The sequence below is a fragment of the Phyllostomus hastatus genome, unplaced genomic scaffold, assembly GCF_019186645.2.
Source record: "Phyllostomus hastatus isolate PE091 unplaced genomic scaffold, TTU_PhHast_1.1 phas_contig_152, whole genome shotgun sequence".
NCBI classification, from domain to species: domain Eukaryota; kingdom Metazoa; phylum Chordata; class Mammalia; order Chiroptera; family Phyllostomidae; genus Phyllostomus; species Phyllostomus hastatus.
In genome coordinates this window covers 13,689,915-13,710,071 of record NW_025333622.1, presented here as the reverse complement: position 1 = coordinate 13,710,071, position 20,157 = coordinate 13,689,915, and the positions used below count along the sequence as shown (strand labels likewise).

Below are 20,157 nucleotides of genomic sequence, written 5' to 3'. Positions count from 1 at the left end.
TGTAGAACACAAACTTCTCTGAGCCAGGGCCTGTGTTCCTGCTCCCACTGGTCTCAGGCAATGAGTCTGGGTGCTGAGGGGACCAAGGCCCTTTCTCTGGGGTCAGGGAGAGAAGAGGTGTAGTGAACAGGGGCAGTTGTTGCAGATGGGGCCTGGGTATTCTTACACAGGAAATATCACCTGGATGACACACACAGAGTATCTGAAAGTAGTCATGCTGAGGGCCTAATGGCCCTTGGTGTAGTTGCTGGTGTCAGGGGAAGAGGTGTCTCAGAGTCTGCCCAAGTGGCTGAGAAGGGGATAAGTGCTACTGAGTTGCAGGACCCATCCAGGGGGATAAGGATGCTGGGCAGGGCCTGAGCAGGTTAGGGAGCAGCCTGGAAGTAAAGGGGTGAGGCCAGCAGGCGGGGCGGCAGCCCACAGGGCCCTGGTCCCAGTTCTCAGTGACTTCGGTGACTGGTTTCTCACGGATGTTGCTTAATCCCCAGACGGCAGTTGGATGAAGTAACCAGAAGCCTGAGGGCGGAGGAGCCCTGACACCAGGAGTGCTGGGAATGGGGAACGTCCTTAATTTTGAGGAAAGGGTGAAGGTCTCAAGCAGCTAATCTGAGCTAGGAAGGGCAGAGGAGGAGAAAAGGAAGGCAGCAGAGGCCTACTCCACCTCAGCTCCAATGAAGTGGATGCTGAGAAACAAGCAGGGACAGAGATCCCGCAGTGGAAGGTGCAGCTTCTACAGCCGCCCAGAAAGTCTGGGCAGGGAGCTCCCTGGGCCCTGGTGAAAGGAGGAAAGATCCAGTTTCTGGGAGGGGCCCCAGGATGGCCAGGACCCCAGTGTTCAGGAGTAACCTAGTCTTTGCCTGTTGGCTTCTGTGCCTGTTCCTGGGTCCTGCATGCCAGACAAGCATGGGTGTCCCTCAGGAGAGGCCAGACTTCTCGTGATGAAACTGGGGAGACAGGGCAAGACCGTGAAACACTAGATGGGGGTCTTGGTGGGGAGTTCTCGGGGAGCAAAAGGCAGGACTGACCTTCTGCAAAGCAGCAAAGGCGGGGCCAAAGGTGACTTTGACCTCCACACGGTCTCAGATCCAGGTGGGCAGTTTTGCCAGGACAGGTGGACAGGCATACTGCTGGTCCAGCAGCACTGTGCTGGTGAAATCCTTCTGGTGCCTGATGGCCCTGCCTGGATGGGAACAGGTTGAGGCTCTGATCAAACCTGCCTCCCAACAGAGCACTGCTATTTTGTTTCCTTCCCTTTCTCAGCCCCCAGAATGGAGAGATGGCCAGGAACAGACCCCATCCTGTTGTTACAGAACAAGGGGGGGGCCTGGGCCGATATACTATTACCCAGAAGAAACCCCCCAGGTTCGTTATGTTCACTGCCAGAAGAAAGACGTCTCTCAATGCCAGAGATTCGTGAAAAAGAAAGGAAATGTTTATTTAATGCTGTACAGGCTTAAAGTAGTGACCTAATGTCTTCATCAAAATCCCAAAGTCCCTTAAAACACCCACAGACACAGCCCTTCCCCCTTTGCCTGGTCTAGGGTACCATATCTCAGGAAGGAAATAGAAGTCCATGGCTCAGGCAGCCCCCACTTCCCATTAATCCATCTCAGCTGGTAGGCCTCCCTCAGTTCCGGCATCATCAGCTGTGTCTCCAGGATCTCTGCTAAAGCCCAGTGGTGGTTCCCCCTTCTAAAGCTGCGGGGGTCTCCACCCTGGCAAAGCCGCGAGGTTCTCTCTCCACTGCCCCAGTCACGTGGTCCTCTGCACAGTAGCTGTGGGAGTCTCCACTCTGCCAAAGCTGCATGGTCCTCTCTCAATAGCTGCAAGAAGGGGGGTCACCACTCTGCCAAAGCTGAATGGTGATTCTCTGCTAAAGCTGCATGGTGATTCCCTCTCTCAGGGCTGCGGGAGTCCCCACTCTGCTAAAGACCGAGTGGTTCTCTCCTCCCTGCGCATTGGCTGTGGTCCTCTCTCTGCACTGCCACAGCCAAGTGATTCTCCCGGCAATGGATGCCACGTCTGGGTTTAAATCCCCACACCAATCTTCCTCTGCAGCCCCATTTCCGACTCCTCCCACACTCGGTTACACCTGCCAGCACTCTCAAAGCCTTCCAGCTTTACTGGGCTGCCATCGTGGGTCTGGGCAGGTGTGGTCCCATGTCATGGAGCCAATCTTCTCTAAGCTCCCACGCAGGCACTGTAACTAGGGGGGCCTGCCCCCCAGTTACATCTTGGTGGGGAAGTTACTTCCAGCCCTCTGGCTCAGAGCATGGCCACAGCTATTTAACATATCTATGCAACCAGTTAAAGGTTTATAGATATGTTAAATTACTATGCCAGAGGGATGGTCTGCAAAGCTGTTGTTATGCAAAACAGCTCTCAATGGCCCTGCTGCCTTTGTCCCTTCCCCAACCCACACAAGGAAGGGAGGGTGGTGAGGACATCCTAATATTTCCTGAACACCTTGAGTTCTGGGCCTCATTTCAAATCCCTATTTGGGGTACCCCCTCTTGGCTGCACCCTGTTACACTGTCATCTCCTTCCTTCCTCCCTCCCTCCCTCTCCAGTGATTCATCCTGATAGCTAGGACCAGCCCCAGGCTCACCTATAGACTGACTGACAGCCTTCATACACAGATTCTCCACGAGAGCCTTTCCTGGGGCAGGCTGACCTGCGGCTCCGGGCTGGGAAAGGCAAAAGAAATGACCTATCAGAATTGTTTGTCTCCTGCCTGGCATCCTGAGAAAATGACACTGCCAGGCTGTAAGCAAGACCAATCAGCTTCCAGGGCACAATACCAGTGGCTGATAGGATACGTGATATGACTTGCAGCTCCAGAGGGGGGACACTGCCATCCCTCTGGAACAAACAGGAAACAGTGGCACACAGCAAGGGGCTGTGGGAAATCCCAGTGTACCTCAGTCCTCAGGGCTACTGAGCTCTCCTGCCCTTTCCCCTCATCTTCCCAAACTGGAGGCTCTCACAAGGGCCTGATCCGGGTAGGCCATCTTCTCTCGGAGTTCCGGAGACCTGACATTGGGGTAGGGCATGCCCACCGTGACCACACACCTGGCGTGGAGGTATAGGAGGGTGCAGCCAGGGGGCCCCCAAAAGAAGGATTTGTAATGGGGGTTCAGAACTCAAGGTGTGCAGGAAATATTAGAAAGATATATAGGATGTCCTTACCCTCTACCACAGGTGTGAGTTGGGGGAAGGGACACTTGGAGCAGGGCCATTGAGAGCTGTTTTGCATAGCAACAGCTTTGCAGGTAACCTCTGGTATGGTCATTTACCACATCTAGAAGCTTTAACTGGTTGCATAGATATGTTAAATAGCTGTGGCCATGCTCTGAGCCAGGGGGATGGAAGGGACTTCCCTTCAAGATATAACTGGGAGGCAACTCCCCCAGTTACAGTGCCTGCTTGAGAGCTTGGAGAAGATTGGCTCCATGACATGGGGCCATCCCTGCTCAGACTCATGATGGCAGCCCAGTAAAGCTGGAAGGACATTTAAACCCAGACTTGGCAGCCATTGGAGAGAGAACCATTCGGTTTTGGCTGAGTGGAGACTCCTGCAGCCATGTAAGGAACGGGAGCCACTCAGCTGTGGCAGTGGAGAGAGGACCATGCGCCTGCAGCCATGTAAGGAGAACCATGCACTTTTGGCACAGGGGTACCCCCCTCACCCCCGCAGCCATGAGAAGAATCACCACCATGCAGCTTTTGCTGGAGATCACGAGGGAGGCCTACCAGCTGAGCACGGATTACTGGGAAGAACCGGGGGCTGCCTGAGCCACGAACTTCTATTTCTTTTCCTGAGATACAGTACCCCAGACTAGGCAAAGGGGGGAAGGAAGGACTGTGTGTGTTTGTGGGTGTTTTAAGGGACTTTGGGATTTTGATGAAGACATTAAGTCATTACTCTTAGTCTGTATAACTTGAATAAATAGCTCCTTTCCTTTTCACCAATCTCTAACATGGAGAGCTATAATTCTCTGGTGAAGGGAAAGGTGAACCTAGTACAGGGGGACCCCAGAAGAAACGGGGATCAATTCGGTAGCATTGTGGGACCCTCTTCCCTGGTGGTCAATCAGGGAAAATCATGGGAGACCACATGTGCAGTAGCTTTAAAGTAATACAACTACTTGTACATGCGCAGTAAAGCCCACCAAAACTAGCCAGGAAGGATCCGCCCATAAGAATAGCCCCTCCAGCCCATGAGGTCAGTCTCTGCTTGGAGTTGGCCTGCTCCCATGTTCTCTGCTATGAACTCTGGGTGTTCGGTTCAATTCTTTGTCCCGATCACTAAGAACCTGGTTACCATTGCCCACCTGTGACAGAGGCACACAGGAGCCAGAGGCACCTGGGGTTCTCAAGGCCCAGGACGAAGGGCCGGGTCCTCACCCACACATCACGTCTGGTCTACCCCTGCCGCAGTCAAGCTGTGCTCAGAGGCTCTACCTCTCCCTCCCCAGCCTAAACCCACCACCTGGAGAGGGGTTTTTCACCTTAAAGATCCCTGCTAGACCAAGGAATTGAGTTCAAGAAAGTTCGAGTCTGCCTCATTTTTCAGCTGGCCCCAAAGGGGCAAACCCAAAGCTGCCGAATCACTTCCCCACGCAGCTGACTGACCTGCGAGGTCAGCCCAGGTGCAGACTCAGATGGCGGCAGATTGCAAAGGGCTTGGGGGGGTGTGGGGGGGAGCTGCTTGGAGTGAAAGAGGGGGTGGGTATCGGCGTTCCAAGAGACATGGAGCACACTACTTACCAGCCGAGGTTGTCAGAGAAGTTGATGTCTTCGCTCATCTTGCCTCCGACCACTGAGAGCAACAGGGCCCCTGTCCCCGTGCCTCCTGCCTGAACATGGCACTGCGGGGACCACCCAAAGCTGGGATGCCATCAAAACATTTTCAACCGCCAACCCCACGAGTCTGGACCCAAGCCGGAGTTCCACCTCTCACCTGAATGCACTTGGAATACTCCATCAGCACCTGGTCCACCTGGCTCGCTCTCTTCGGTTCCTGAAATAGCTGGACATAAAGAGATGTTTCCCAGAACAGGATTTCAGGACGCCTGGGTCACAGGTCTGCTCCAGGCCTTGTCTTCCAGCCCAGAGAGCCCCAGAGGGCTTCACAGACTCCTCTGGGCGGTCATCAGGGATCAGAAGTGGTGGGAGAAGCCTCCTTACATGAGGCCCGACCATCTGGTTTGATGTGCACGAGAAATCCCAGGAGGAACTCTGGGTTCATTGTCCCCACAGTGGAAGGTCCTGCTGAGAGGTTGCTCACCGTTTTCCTGACAGCCAGGCAGGCCAGCAGGCCACTCTTGTCCCAGTGGGCATGGACCTGGTGTTGGTATTCATAGGAGGGGAAGAAACAGATCACCCCTCCGGGGACCACATTGCACAAGTTACAGAGGATGCGACCTGTCTCATCCATCTAAGAAAAGAAGACAAGGGGCCCTCCAGGAGGCCACTCCTGAAGCCATACCCCCAAAAGGCTCCTAACCTTAGGGCTCAGAGCCAAGTACAGAGACCCACGGGTGAATGTGGTCAGGGAGGCCTGCAGCTGGGCAATGCGCCCCGGCTGGGAAACAGATTGGAACGTGCCACCCTCCCTGCCAAACACCCAAGGGATGCTCCCGATGACAGGCAGCATCTGACACACACCGCTGTGTGAGCACACCTGAGCTGCACCTGCCGAGGGTGTGTGCCAAGGCTGCCCTTCCCCAGTTCCCCATGTCCTGTGTGCATCTTGGGAGTAAGCACCGTCTGTGACAGATCGGGCACTGAAAACCCAAGGCATGCCACTAGAGAAGTGCCCCAACACCTGTATCCCTGCCTGGCAGGAGCCGGTATCACCAAATGACAAGAGAAACAAAGGGAATGAGCCACTTTCGCATGAGCTTCATCCTATAGGGATGGCTGGAGGTGTCAGGAAAACTTGCTTAGCAGCCCAAGGGCTGGGGGGTGCGGGGAAACTCAGACCTTCCTCGATAAACATATACATACTATTCACCCTGTGCCAGCTCTGGATTGGCCAGTGTGCCCCCATCCCAGAAATCTCCCTCCAGCCCCAGCAAAGATGGTGGTGAAGCTGGCTGGCTGGTACTGACCATGTGGGGCAGCTCTCTCTTCAGGTGTGTGAATTCCAGCTACTGGTTGGAGGGCCCAGTGCAGATGACGAGGGGCAGGATGGTGTCTAGAGGATCTAGACATAGGATCACGTGACCTGTTCAGGCCCAGGGAGGATCTGAACACCAGAGGTACAGACTCTGCTGCAAGGCAGATGCCACAAGGAACACTAGGGGCAACAATTTTAAACACTCACTCACCATCCTCTTTCCACAGCAAAACAGCAATGTTCAGACCTCTCCCATGTAGGTGGAGGGAGCACAGACAGCTAGCATCCTGTGGTCCCCTCAGCCCCTTAGGCCTGCTAACAGCATACAGCTCAATTCTAACACAGCCCATGGCATGACTATGGGGCCCACTCCACCCTGGACACGGATCCTCACCACAGGAAAACACCAGTCACTCAGCTGCCACCCAGCACTTGCGAACAGCTGCCCCCAGAAGTCAGTCACCTGAAGACCACAACATCAAGGATGTGTGACCTCCCAGAGGTCCAGGGACAGGGAGCAGGGTCTGAGCAGATGGGCCTTGGCAGGGAGGAGAAGAGAGAATCACTTGGAAACACAGAAGTCAGGGTAACGAGGCAGCAAGTACCTAGGAACAGAAGAGAGGTTGAAGGAAAGCCTGGTAACAAATTAGCGAACATGCAAAAACAATTTAATGACGCCAGTGTTGGCAGTCTCATTTAAACTACTTGTGGCAATGGCAAAGGGAATTTGGCAGTGAGTCCCAGCCCTGGATGTACAACAAAATCAGAGTGGGAATTTAAAAAATATATATACATATATTTTACATATATATAAAAATATGTATACATATGTATGCATGCATGCATACACACATGGCCAGACCCTAGCGAGCCCAAACTATTGAATAAGAATCTCTAGGGGGAGGAATAGGCTTTTGTATTTATTTAAAGAGCTCCATCCAGGTTTTTCACCTATCACATGGGCAAAAGTCCTAATGCTTGACCACTCTGTGGAGGAACTGGCATCTTCACTGCGGGTGGGGTACAGAATGGTGCTGCTCCAGGCAGAGGGCAGAGGGACGATATTTAACATATGAGATACATTTTTACTTTTTAACCCAGCAATCCCACATTCAGGAGTCTCCCCGAAGAGTCAGCTCAACAAACCAAACACCACGTGCACAAGGGCATTTCCTGTGAAGTGACGTGCGAGAGCACGGCCTCCTTTCCACAGGGACTGGTCCCCTGAGCTGTGCTACATCCGCCCAACGGAACACTGCGCAGCCCGGCCCAGGAGTGCAGCCCACTCCACCCCTGTGCACCGGTGGGGAGGCACTGTCAGAACGTACAGGCACAGAGAAACAGGTCCTGCCGCCTTTGAGGTAAGTGAAAAAGAGTAAGGACATACATCTGCTTTTTGCAAAAACATCACATGAAACATTGTGAAGATAGACAGTGCTAATAAAACATGCTCATCACCTACTGGAATGGGGAACGGGTTGGAAAGGGGTGCAAGTGAGACTTTTTGAAACTTTTTATATGGTTTCAACTTTGGAACCACACACATGTTTACATTTTCTGAAAACAGAATTAAGTCAACAAAAACGGCAAACTCTGAAACTGAAAACAAACTGCAACAAAAAAAAGCCTGATGCCAAGTGACCTCATATCCTTTTTTTAAATCCTCAACCGAGGACTTGCTCATTGATTTTAAAAAGAGGAGAAGGTGGGGAGAGAGAAAGGAACATGGATCTGTGGCCTCTCATATGTGCTCCAACCAGGTAGTGAACCCCACAACCTTTCGGTTTACGGGATGACACTCCAGCCAACTGAGCCACACCAGCCAGGGCATGACTCCATATCCTTAGCGGCCATGTATCCTTAGCAGGATATACTCTAAGGGCAAAAACTAAGTGCAAAGACATAAAATTTTAATCAACAGTTTACTGTTAGAATATTGGTATTATATTTTGGACACTATTTTGAGTATATTATGGGATAAAGCAAATAAGTAATTATGTGACTGTAAGAAACCAAAAGTTGCATTCAAGAGAAAAGAGATGCAGCATAGGGTTAAATAAATTGATTTTGATTTTGATTTAGAAATATCAAGATGGACTCAGGATGTCTGCAAACATATCTCCTGGGTCTGCACTGGAAAGGCCTGTAGACAACAGTCACCCAGGAACACTGGAAACACCCAACACCCAGGTTTTGGTTTGTAAGTGCCCGTCTTCAGTAGAAGAAGCCAGGGCACCGTGGAGACATGGAGGATTCCAGATCCTGGACAAAGACAGCATCAGGTGGCCCAGTGTGCTCTTGTCGTTCCAGAAAGCAGGAAAGCCATCCAAGGCCATGGGGGCCACACCCGGAGGACCTGAGGCAGCCAGGGGGTTCCCCACAGGCCAAGCCTGAGACAACTTGAGCTTCAAAAGCCACAAGGGCTACAAATTATTTTACACACAAATAAATTAAGAGATACAACCCTATACACAAGAAAGAATGAAAAAATAAGTAAATAAAGCTACAGGGGTGTGGGACAGCCCGGGTTGGCACAGACAGCTTGAGGGCGTTGAGGGGCTTTGCCAGCACCGAGTCCGGATCTAGGACGCACGTCTCCCACGGACACAACCACTGTGCAGAGACGGGTCACATTTACCGAGCCTTCGTTCACACGGGAAAACTAGAAGTCACCTGAGTATCTGACTAAAGAAGAGCGGTTACATAAAATACGTTCATGCAATAGGATGAAGTACAGCTAGGGTATGGCAAATAAACACTTATTTGTTGAGAAGAAAAAACACATATGGCATTCTGTTGCTGAGTGGGGGGGAAAGCAAATTATAACAATAGCACATACAAATAATACTGTACCATTTTGTTTTTAAAAACATGTATGTGTATTTGTAAAAATTATGCAAAGACTATTATAATGATGTGCACAACAAAATGAATCTTTTGCTTGTCAAATTATGATCCTTTTCCCTGTTTTTGTTTGTCTCTGTTTTCCATAATTGAAAATAAAATAGCCATGTATAATGCACACATTCCTGCCCAAGTTCTTGAGGGAAAATAAGGATGCGCGTTGCACATGGGAATAATGATTACATACCATGGGTATAACAACCCCGTGTGCAGTATGCACAAAAACATGGGTGTGCATTATCCACAGGAGCGCCGTTCACACAGCATATTTGGTATATTTACATTTGTAAAAGAGGGGAGGCTACAGCTACTGTGGCCACAGGCAGGCTGTGGCACGAGGCAAATCCGTGAGAGGAAGGAGCCTCAGAAGGGCATTCTCTGGACAAGTGTGATCCCACTGCTAGGGACACACCGGAGCGTGGCCTAAAATTCCTGGGCAGTGGGACAGCACAGCAGTGCCACCTGGTGGACATTGCTTGGTCTGTTCAAGTGACCCCTTTCTGGGTTGGGAGCCCTAGGGATGATGAGGTGAAGAAGCCTGACCGTGCACCGCTCCCAGTCACTGTCCCATCCGGACCCAGCGCTAGAGGTCAGGCCTGGTGTCCTCACCAGCTGCATGGTGCCCCCGGCAATGACCACCACCCGGCACTCCTTCACCACCTGGGCAAAAGGCACAGCTGGATTCAGCAGCAAGAATTTGAGGCTGCTCTGACTGAGGCTGCCTGGTAAAAAGACAAATGAGAGACAATTACAAGGGAAGGGGGCAGGTACGGGCCCAACAGGCACGTCTCTCTGTTCAAGGCAAAGGGGATCTCCTGCTGGGTCCGTGTAGGAGGCATGAGCGACAGCACTTTCTCTTTACACCTCAGTTACTGTCCTGGACCACCCTGAGGCAAAGAGTATGACTATCTCCCTTTTCACCTGAGGAACCTGAAGTTCAGAGACAAAGAAACTGGTCTAGGACACGCAGCTGGTAGGTAATGGAACCAAGACTCAAAGCAAACTCATATAACCTTCACCACGAGGCTGCACGGCTTCTCTTGCACCCTCGCCTGAGACGGCCGACCACCCCAGCACAGCGGCATCCCTCCTCACTACCCACCACCTGACCAGGCCATAGGAGGCTAGGTGTCACCACCCTGATTCCTCGTCCCGACCCAGGGAGGTACTGGGCTGGAGGCAGAGACTCCCTTCATGCTCTGGCCTCCCAGCTGCAGGTAGGCTCCCCCTTGGATACCTTGGTGGCTCAGGATGACCCTGCCATCCTGGTTGGCAGTGGTGAGAGCTGCAAGGAAGCCTTCGATGTGCATCAGCAGGGAAGCAGGCCGCAGTGGCATGGCCTCCCTCTCCTCCACAGGGGCTGCGGGAGCTGCACAGAGCAGAAGGAAGAGAGTCTGGGACCACAGACAAGGGCAGAGGACTGCTCTGCAGTTGGGCTAAAGCGGTTCTCTGGGGAAGACCAGTCCACCTGTGAGGCAGGAACATTCTCACCTGGGGCCTGTGGCTCTGCCCCCACCCTCCTGACTCACCTTCGGTCACCATGGGCTGCAGGCTCTGTACGAAGTGCTGGAATCCAGCCAGTCTGGGCTGCTCCCCAGGGGGTGTGAGGACTGCCCCCCACCTCTCGGTGATGCCAAACAGCTGAGCAGGGGTGGGAGCAATGAAGACTAATGAGGCCAGAGGTGCAGAGGGAGACCAGGCTGGATGAGAGGCTTCCATCTCTCCTCCACGGCACAACCAGCAACCCCCCAGCAACCCCAGGCATCCTGGAAGCCCCTCTGCACCCCAGCAAGGCTGCCCCACAGTGAGAGCCATGGAGACAGGGCTGCCTCTGTGAGGGCAGCAAGCAGGGTGCTGCCCGACCTCGCCCAGGTCCCAAGGGAGGGTGGCCGTACCTTCCTGCTGACCATGCTCTTCTTGCAGTAGCACCTCTCCTGCAAGACGAAGCCCCTGCAGGCATGTAGGAACCTCAGTCAGGCTGGGAAACAAAAAGACCCCTTTCCAAAACCCAGGGAGTAGGACTCACCACCACCACCTCCCCAGGAGCCTGGAGGCTCCTGAGGCCAATGGTGTCATCCTTTCTGAGGTCACTCCTCCCCGTGTCCCCACACCGCCCAGCCTTCTCCCACGGCAGGGTCACTGCCAGGCCTCAGGCATGCCCTCCTTACAAAGAAGTCTGCACGGCCCCAACCCTCCCAAAGGTGCTCAGTGATAGCTCTGTCCCCTCCACTTTCCTTCAAGATGACAGCACCTAAGCTGCACCTTGAAGGATTGTTAGTTTAAAAATCAAAAGAAATCCTAGGAGCCAAGGCACAAAGGAGGTGAAGCGTGGGACATGTTCAGGGGATGTCTGGAGTGCAATTTAGTGGCTTAGAATGCAAGACGATGACTTTGGAGCCTTTCAAGATTTCTGAAAAGAACAGTATCTTTCTATTAAGAGTCACTAGTTTGTAGTTTGTAAAAACCATTAGAAAGTGTAGGGTCAGTGGAGGCAGTCTGGCTTCCTCACCCAGGTGTCTGGGTAGCTAAGGGGAGCAGGGTTCCCATAGCCCTCGAGGGGCCTGACAAGCAGTGTTCTCACAGCCTTGAGACTGGGTCTGATGAACTGTTCCCATAACATGAAGTGGGCTCACATGTGCAGAATCATATTTTATATAACGTTCTCCCAGTTTTCTGGCTTTGTTCCCCTCTAGTACTTAAACAGGTAGGGACTCCCTGCTGGGGGCAATGATGATGACAGACATGCAAGGGGACAGGTGCCACGATGGGTGCCATGCAGGGGAGCAGGGGCCACGACAGGAGACATGCAAATAGACACGCAGCTTGCAGAGTGCATGGCTCTCCGACCCATGCATAAAGACATGCCAGACATCCCAACAACTCCGTGAATATTTTTCTGTCTGCATGAATACTACAAACCTGCCTGAAGGGTGGCAACATGGAAGGGAAACAGAATGAATTGAAATAAGAAGGCTGGAAAGAAGGCAGAGGAAAAAGAGCCACAGTGAAGTGGTAGTAGAGCCATGGAGATGACAAGGTGAGGTAAAGGCAGCAGCTGTTTCAGGCTGTGGGGCCAGGCAGCTGTGGGATGTGGGACACAATGGGAGAAAGCAAGCACTCAAAAATGCCAGGACTGCCAGCCTGTCTGAGAGGGGTAATGGCAGTAACCATGACCACAGTGGGTAAGCCAGGGGCAAGCTGGTTTGAAATGCAAAGTCAGGATAGAAAGCAAGCAGGCTCCTGAGTGTGTGCAGCTGGGTTCCCACGCTGTCTCCGCCACACACCATTTGCGTCCTTATGTGTGGCTCATCACCCTCCTGAGGTGGCCTCACCCCCCCTCGGTTTCCTTTGCCTGGACTAGTGCCAGCACACCCCACCCTGGAGTCACAGAAGCTGAGGCATGGCCCCAAACACAGTAACCAGTCTGGTCTGGTCAGGAAACTAGAATTGCTAAGGTTGCAGGTCCAGCGCCAGTGGCTGTGTACCAATTGGGAGAGCACCCATCATGTGGGCCTGGGGCAGGCAAAGGACTGGGGCTGCAATCTGGAAAGGCCAAGCAAGGGGCCCAGCTGTGCCCTCACTCACCTCAGCCCAAGGGCAGGGGCGCGCTCACAAAATTAACTTCCTGCTCTGCCCAGCAGCCCAGGGAAGCACCATGCCCAAGGAAGACGGAGAAGGCAGAGGACCTGGGCCTCCCTACTTCTGCTTATCAGGTACAAAAGCAGGCACCATTTTATCCCTAATCTCTACAAGCCTTCGACCCTAGGCTGAGCATTTTTTCTTGCTGACACGTTGCTTTTTTTAAGGGTCAATGACATGCCTGCACTGTAGATCCTCAGCCCTCTGGGCTGCTCGAGGACAGAAGGAATTTACTTTTCATCCCATCCAGTGTTAACCTAGGGTTCTGCCCACAGGTGGGAGTAAGGATAAGATGTGATGTGCTGAGAACAGGTAAAACCTCTACCTTGAAGAGGTTGATGTTGTCAATCATGGCCTTCAGCTCGGTCCCTAGGGGCAGTTACTTGTCTGTAAGAGGCTCTGTGTGTTGGGATTTTGCTTAATGTTCCCTAAAAGAGAATGCAAACAGGTCAGATGGCGGTCCCCTACCCCCATCTTCTCACACTCCACCATGGACCAGTCAAATAAGATCACTTGTGTTTGAGCAGGGCTTTTTTTGCAATTTTTAGAACCCATGGACCCCACTGAGAACAAGAGGTCCCAGGAAGCCTCAAAGCCTGACCCACATGTGATTTCATTCCTTTCACACCTCCTCTGAGGAGGCAGGGACAGGGAAACAGGCCCACTGCACGCAGGTGCTAACGGGATGTGCCCAGGCGGCACTGGGACAGGGCCAAGGCAGAGATGGAAGGGAAGAGCAGCAACATGACACAAAATCCCGCAGAGCAAACCGCACTGGCACTCTTGACTTCCGCTTCTACGGAAACCTTCAGAGGGATCACCGAGGAAGGACAAGGCTGTTGCACAGAACGTTGGCGAGTCCCGTGGCCCTGGAGCCGGCAGATTCTAGTTCCTCTCACTGGGCTCAGGAACCAGACGCAGGTCACTTCTCTGCTCTCAGCTTTGCTTTCCTCCTCTGTCACTGAGGGTTAACGCGCCTGTGCTGCTTCCTCACTAGCGCCCTCCATGCTGCTATCGCTATTGCATGAAGTGCTGTACACTTTTACTATATTATTATTATTACCACCACAGAATGGTGGCAAATAAACTAAGGTTCCAAAAAAAAGATCTAAGTCAGAAAATTCAACTAGGCTCTGTAAAATAAGGATTTTCTTAATGAATGGCCCAGACCATGTGAGGACACGGACAACCCAGATGCCCTGACGGCACCCAGGGACCCGGGTCCGGCCCGCTGAGCAGGCTGCACTTGGGGGGGCTTCGGGCTCCTTACCACCCAGCACAGTCACACACTTCTCTAACAGATACAGGATCTGCTTGATGTACATCGGGTTCTTGGCCTTCAAACGCTTCCTGAGGACAAACCAGTGGACAGCAAGCGGGGTTACTCCAACAGCAATTCCCTTCTAGGTGCCCCGGGCTGAGGTCTTTCTGTCTGGTGTCTTTCAAACTGTGTCACAAGCTACAGACACCCTCCTAGAAAAAGAGGCCACAGGACACGTAGGGCCATCCCAGGCTGAACCTGGCCAGAGATGGAGATGGCAACCTCAGTGGGCTCAGAGGCCCACTTAGGGGTGCTGAGGCTCAGCGGGATTTTCCCTTCACCCTCAGGCAGAGGTGTCTCACCTGTATCATTCCATGTACCAGAGCAACTGGGAATGTGCGTGGCAGAGCTGGGGAGAGAAGAAATGGGCATGAAGGCAGGCCAGGCTCTGGGCCAGTAGCCTAGGGCTGTGCTGGTGACATTTAGACTGTGCCCAGGAAACGCCAGCCCAGGACACACAGGAGGCAATCAGGGGAGGCGGGAGGGGCTGGGAACAGACAAAGCTATGGGTTTCAAAGACCCTGAGGCTGGTGGGACCTGAAAGGAAGGGAAAAGAAAGTATGTTCTACTGCAGTGTCCACTTTGTGCCACCGCAAAAAGCAAGAGGCTGAATCTCCCAGGTATTGAAGCTCCCTGCTAGTTTTTACTGGGTTGGGAAAGGTATTAGAACACATATTGCGTTCTAAGAATGATGGTTCCAGTTAACCCTCATGTCCTAGCCTAAGATCAACCCAGGCACAGGTCAGCAGATGTGGTGGGGTGTCATTTGGGACTCACGATCAGAAACCACTGAGTGGTCAAATCCCAGCTCCCCACTACTAGTTGTGTGACTTTAGACACTGCTTAACCCTTTCTGCATCTCTGAGTTCTCAGTGGACAATGGGAATGCCAGCCCAGTGCGGAGCAGGCATGGCACATACTAGGTAATAAACAAATAGCGGTTTTCAGAAATCTTGAGCATTCCTCAATTAAATCCCCTCAAAGCAACAGCAATAACAACAACATCCACCCACATGTGGACTCTGCTTCTAGAGGGCCCAGGCAGTGTTCTTGAGGGGTCCATGCATGGATTGTCTCACAAAGTCACTTGCTCTGAGCTCTAGTGCTGGGACAGCAGCTTGAAAAATGCAGGGGACATACAAGGAGGAGCTGAATTGACTGTCTTCACGGTGAGGACTGGAGGGGCAGGGGCTGGGCAGCTCTCTCCTGGGATAGAAAGTCACCTTTATTCCTCTGTTGGGCTCTCCACCCACCCAGCAGGCACAGGTGGGTGCCAAATCTGAGCTCTGCTCCAACCCCTTTCATCAGCTTTTCCACACAAGTGGCCTGCCTCAGCTCATGCTGCAGGCTTTGCTAACATCTCTCAAAGGTCCACAAATGCCAAACAAACAGCAACTGGCCTTGGTGTGCCCTGTACCTCATGCTAAGTGGCTCTAAACCCGACACAAATGGTGAGTATTCTCAACTTGCCCTAAACCCCCATCAGGTGGCCCCAAGCCTGGTATAAGCTGCAGACAGGGTTGGCTTGGAAAGTAATTTCCAATAAGCAGCCACAAACACGGTATGAGTAGCAGCCAGCCTTGATTTACAGCATGGCCTCTCCCAAGAGTCTCAAGGCCAGTGGCAACCAACCACGGTCACTTGGTAGCTCCCACCGGGTGGCCCACTGGGCACACATGGCAGCTTGCCTTGGGCAGCACTGTAACCCTCTCAAGAGGCTCCAAACCAATGCACCTGATGGCCAGCTTCAGACCAATCAAAGTAGCATCCAACCACCCTAGGGGTAAACTTGGCTGGCACCAGAGCCTCACTAAAGTGACTCTTGCCCCTCCCTGCACAACAGCTGTCTGCTGAAATCACAGACAGTCCTCACAGCCAGTTAGCCTGAGAGTCAGTCCCACCGACTGACATGTCATGACCCATACGCATGACCTTGTATGGGCACACATGACCCATACAAGGACACTCTTAGAGCACCCAGCTCAGGTGAACAAGGAAACTGCATCATTGGGCCTCACAGGACACCAACTACATAAGGCCACTCTACCAAGACTGGAGACATAGCAGATCAACCTAATACCTAGAAACAAACAGGGAAGAAGCAAAAGTGAGGGAAAAAAGAAGCATGTCCCAAATGAAAGAACAGGAAACACCCCCAAAAAAAGGAATGAAATAAAATGGAAACAAGCAATCTACCAGATATGGAGTTCAAAACGCTGGTTATAAGGATGCTCAATGAAATTAGGGGAAGAGTAGGTGAACTCAGTGAGAATTGCTACAAACAGATAGAAACGATTGAAAAAAGAGAAGTGAAGACTACAATAACTGAAATGAAGAATATATAAGAGGGAATCAACAGCAGATTAGAGGAATCAGAGGGTTATGATGGAGGGTTATACACCCTCAAAAACTACCTTAACATCCTGTCTCAAGCCACCATTTCCATAAGGGGAAGAAAGGGTAGGTAAGGAGTTTGGAAAAAAAGTTTAATCAGATATAAGTTGCAGTCCACAGTGATTTTACTATTACTTCTTTATCTGTTGATCAACAATTTTTGTATCTGTGTCTCATGACTTCCCTCCCTGGAACACAAATGCTCAGATACTATCTCCATCACATGCAGAGCCTCTGGGGCACAGAGGTTGAACTGTTTGTCAGCCTCCTGGAGTCACATAGATCATGCATTCCAGTTCCTGGTGTAACAGATTTCCACATGCATTAATCACTTAAGCCTCTCACCTACACCTAAAGCTAAATTCTTTAACCTTTGAGTTCTCTATCAGAATTATACATTAATCCACTCTACCATTTTAAAGTCCTCTGATTTAAATGTTAATCTAATCCAAAACACCATCACAGAAACATCTAAGATAATGTTTAACCAAATAACTGGGCACCATGACAAGTTCACACATAAAATTAATCATCATACCTAAGTAATAACTACAGCCATTTATTAAGCACCTAGTATATACCTAATATATGGCACTATTTTGTTTTATTCTGTAGAGCCTATAAAGTAAGTTTAAATATTCTCATTTTTATATATGAGGGAACCAAGTTTCAAAAAGATTTTATCTAACAGTTCATAAAATTTAGAAGCAATCAAATCATTCTGATCACTGTTAACTTCAGATAAATGAAATTAGTCAATTTGACCAGAGTGGGAACTAGTTCTCTGATCTTTCCACACCTTTCAAGTTTTCAGAGCCACATTCCAATAGCCTAACTGTCTCATGACTTTGGAGACAGAATTAATGCCTTCTTGCTATGCCAGACAAAAAGCTAAGCACTTTATACTCATTATCTCCTTTAATCCTTAGAGCAATTTTGAAGAATTAAGTAAATCTATCAGAATTTTGGGTTTGGCAGTGACAGAAAATGCAACAGTTGTTAAGATACATACAGTTTATCTCTACCCCAATCCCCCCACCCGATAAACAAAGTCTGCAGGGAAAGTTCTCCAACCTGGTGAACAGCTCTACTCTCATACCTGATCTAGGTTCTTTCCATCTTTTGGCTCTGCTCTCGTCAACATACCACTTCCTTCTGAAGGTCCAAGACAGATGCTAAGTTCCAACTGTCATGTCTACATTCGAGTCACCAAGAAGACAGGAGGGACAGCTGTGGATGTGCCCCAGCCCTTCAAGGACCTGTCTCAGAAGCTGCATGAGCACTGTCCCTTACACCCCTTGTTCAGAACCCAGCGATATGGTCACAGCTAGCAGTGAGAGGGGATGGCAAACATATTCTTTATTCTGGGCCAATAATTGCACAGTTTTAAAGAAAGGAAAAAGGGGAGAATGGATATTGGAGGACAATACCACAGGAAGTATTATAGTTAATACCATTTTGTAGATGAAACCCAAGCACAGGGAAATAAAGCACAGAACACTAAGTAGTACAGTATAAAAAACTGGTCAGTGGTAACTGTTATGTGGTGGAGAGAGCAAGGGTTCAAATCTAAGTTTTAGAATGATTTTCAAAAATAAAATGGATTCAAAGTTATCTCAACAATAATGTCATTCCGTGACAATCTGATGTGCCTTCTTGAGTGACAGAGGGTTGGAGTTAGTGCTGTTTTGCTGTATGCAACCTGAAGCCCTCTTTTCAGGCTCTAACCCAAAATCTGAATACACCATGGAAATGTGTCAGGAGGCATGGGGATTTCGTGCAAGCCGTGCAGAGGTGGGGAGAAAAGATGGAAAACTAGGTACTGTGTGGTTCTCCCACCCTACTCCTCCCTTTTGTCATTTGACACTTTGCCTGAAGATTCAAGGAAATGCATCCAGAGCAGTTGCTGTCACTCAGATTTATTTCCTAGCACCCCAAACTAGGGTGGAAGCTACCTTGTTTTAGAATAAGAAAATGAATTTTATTTACAAATGTTATGCTGATCACCAACAATCAATAACCTAGGGGAGATAAAGACAAGGAACATACCACATCTTCTAAGATCAAAACTGCCTCTTTGGGTTGCCATCCAGTTGGACAAAAAGTGGGAGAGACTCCAGTGGAGTCAAGCACTGACATCTGGGTAAACAACTGGGAAAGGCTCTGGTGCCAAGTTCTCAGTGTTCATAGTGACTCAGAAGCAATTTATTTATTTATTTTTGTGTGTATGTGTGATTTGATCATCATTGTTTATAACAGTGAATAATCTCAAGCAAACTAGGGTAAAATGATTGGGGAGGATGAGGGAAATTTCTACTCACTTTGTTAAAAGAGAAGGGGAAACAAGAAAGAAGGGAATGATAGGGGACTCAAGAGTTGGAAAATTTTAGTTTAAGGTAAATAGTTATAAGCCTAGTAAATAATGCATAAGTTAAAGCTTTTGTTTCAGAAACTACAGATAAAGCCCCTGGCTCCTGGGAGAGACAGCTGACCACCTGGGGACAAGTGGAGGCATCCAGGCCACTGTATTCCAGAGAGAGACAGAGGACCACCTGAACACCCGCCCCTGGGAACGGCCAACTCCCCAGGGCAAGAATATTGCAGTTCGTTCATCTAACTTTCCCTGAATTTCAAAATCCCTCACCGTGTTACAGAACACAAGGGGGGACCAAGGGGGCCGAGGGCAATATATTATTACCCGAAAGGGATCCCCCAGGTTCATTATGTCTACCACCTTATAGGAAAAACGTCTCTCAATGCCAGAGATTCGTGAAAAGGAAAGGAAATGTTTATTTAATGTAGTACAGACTTAAAGTAGTGACCTAAGGTCTTCATCAAAATCCCAAAGTCCTTTAAAACACCCACAAACACCTTCCCCCTTTGCCCAGTCTGGGGTACCGTATCTCAGGAAAAGAAAAAGAAGTCCATGGCTCTGGCAGCCCCCAGTACTTCCCAGTAATCCGTCTTGGCTGGTAGGCCTCCCTTGGTTCCCGGCACCATCAGCTGTGTCGCCGGGATCTCTGCTAAAGCCAGGTGGTGGTTCCCCCTTCTAAAGCTGCGGGGGTCCCCACTCTGGCAAAGCTAAGTGGCGGTTCTCTGCTAAATCTGCACGGTGATCCTCTCTCACAGGGCTGCGGGAGTCCCCACTCTGCCAAAACTGCGTGGTCCTCCCTCCAATGGCTGCCGAGTCTGGGTTTAAATTCCCACGCCAATCTTCCTCTGCAGCCCCATTTCTGACTCCTCCCACAATTGGCTACACATGTCAGCACTCCTGTATCCTTCCAGCTTTATTGGGCTGCCATCATGAGTCCGGGCAGGCATGGCCCCATGTCATGGAGCCAATCATCTCCAAGCTCTCAAGCAGGTGCTATAACTCGGGGACCTGCTTCCCAGTTGCATCTTGTTGGGGAAGTTACTTCCATCCCCCTGGCTCAGAGTGTGGCCACAGCTATTTAACATATCTATGCAACCAGTTAAAGGTTATAGATATGTTAAATGACCACACCAGAGGTTACCTGCAAAGCTTTTGCTATGCGAAACAGCTCTCAGTGGCCCTGCTCCATTTATCCCTTACCCCAACTCACACCTGGGGGTGGGGGGTGAGGACATCTTAATATTTCCTGAACACTTTGAGTTCTGGACTCCATTCCAAATCCCTATTTGGGCAACCCCCCCCCCCCCGCCCCCGCTTGGCTGCACCCTGCACCTTGTTCTGTTATAGGAGTCTGGCCTGGAAACAAAATGTAAGATGGTTTTTTTAGGATGTGAACCCGCC

The 20,157-nt window shown here is 50.6% G+C and overlaps 1 protein-coding gene across 1 annotated transcript; it reads right to left on the bottom strand.

The window, feature by feature from the left end:
• Nucleotides 1-914: 914 nt before the first annotated feature.
• On the bottom strand, nucleotides 915-19,104 carry DDX11 (DEAD/H-box helicase 11). Its single transcript, XM_045830439.1, is given in 19 exon segments — nucleotides 915-944; nucleotides 1,026-1,180; nucleotides 2,609-2,687; nucleotides 2,988-3,072; nucleotides 4,771-4,954; nucleotides 4,957-5,032; nucleotides 5,291-5,440; nucleotides 6,117-6,232; nucleotides 6,519-6,548; nucleotides 6,551-6,587; nucleotides 9,638-9,750; nucleotides 10,266-10,397; nucleotides 10,558-10,669; nucleotides 10,924-10,959; nucleotides 12,987-13,049; nucleotides 13,052-13,095; nucleotides 13,938-14,017; nucleotides 14,291-14,337; nucleotides 19,081-19,104. Coding segments are annotated over 19 exon segments (1,593 nt in total).
• Nucleotides 19,105-20,157: the final 1,053 nt, after the last annotated feature.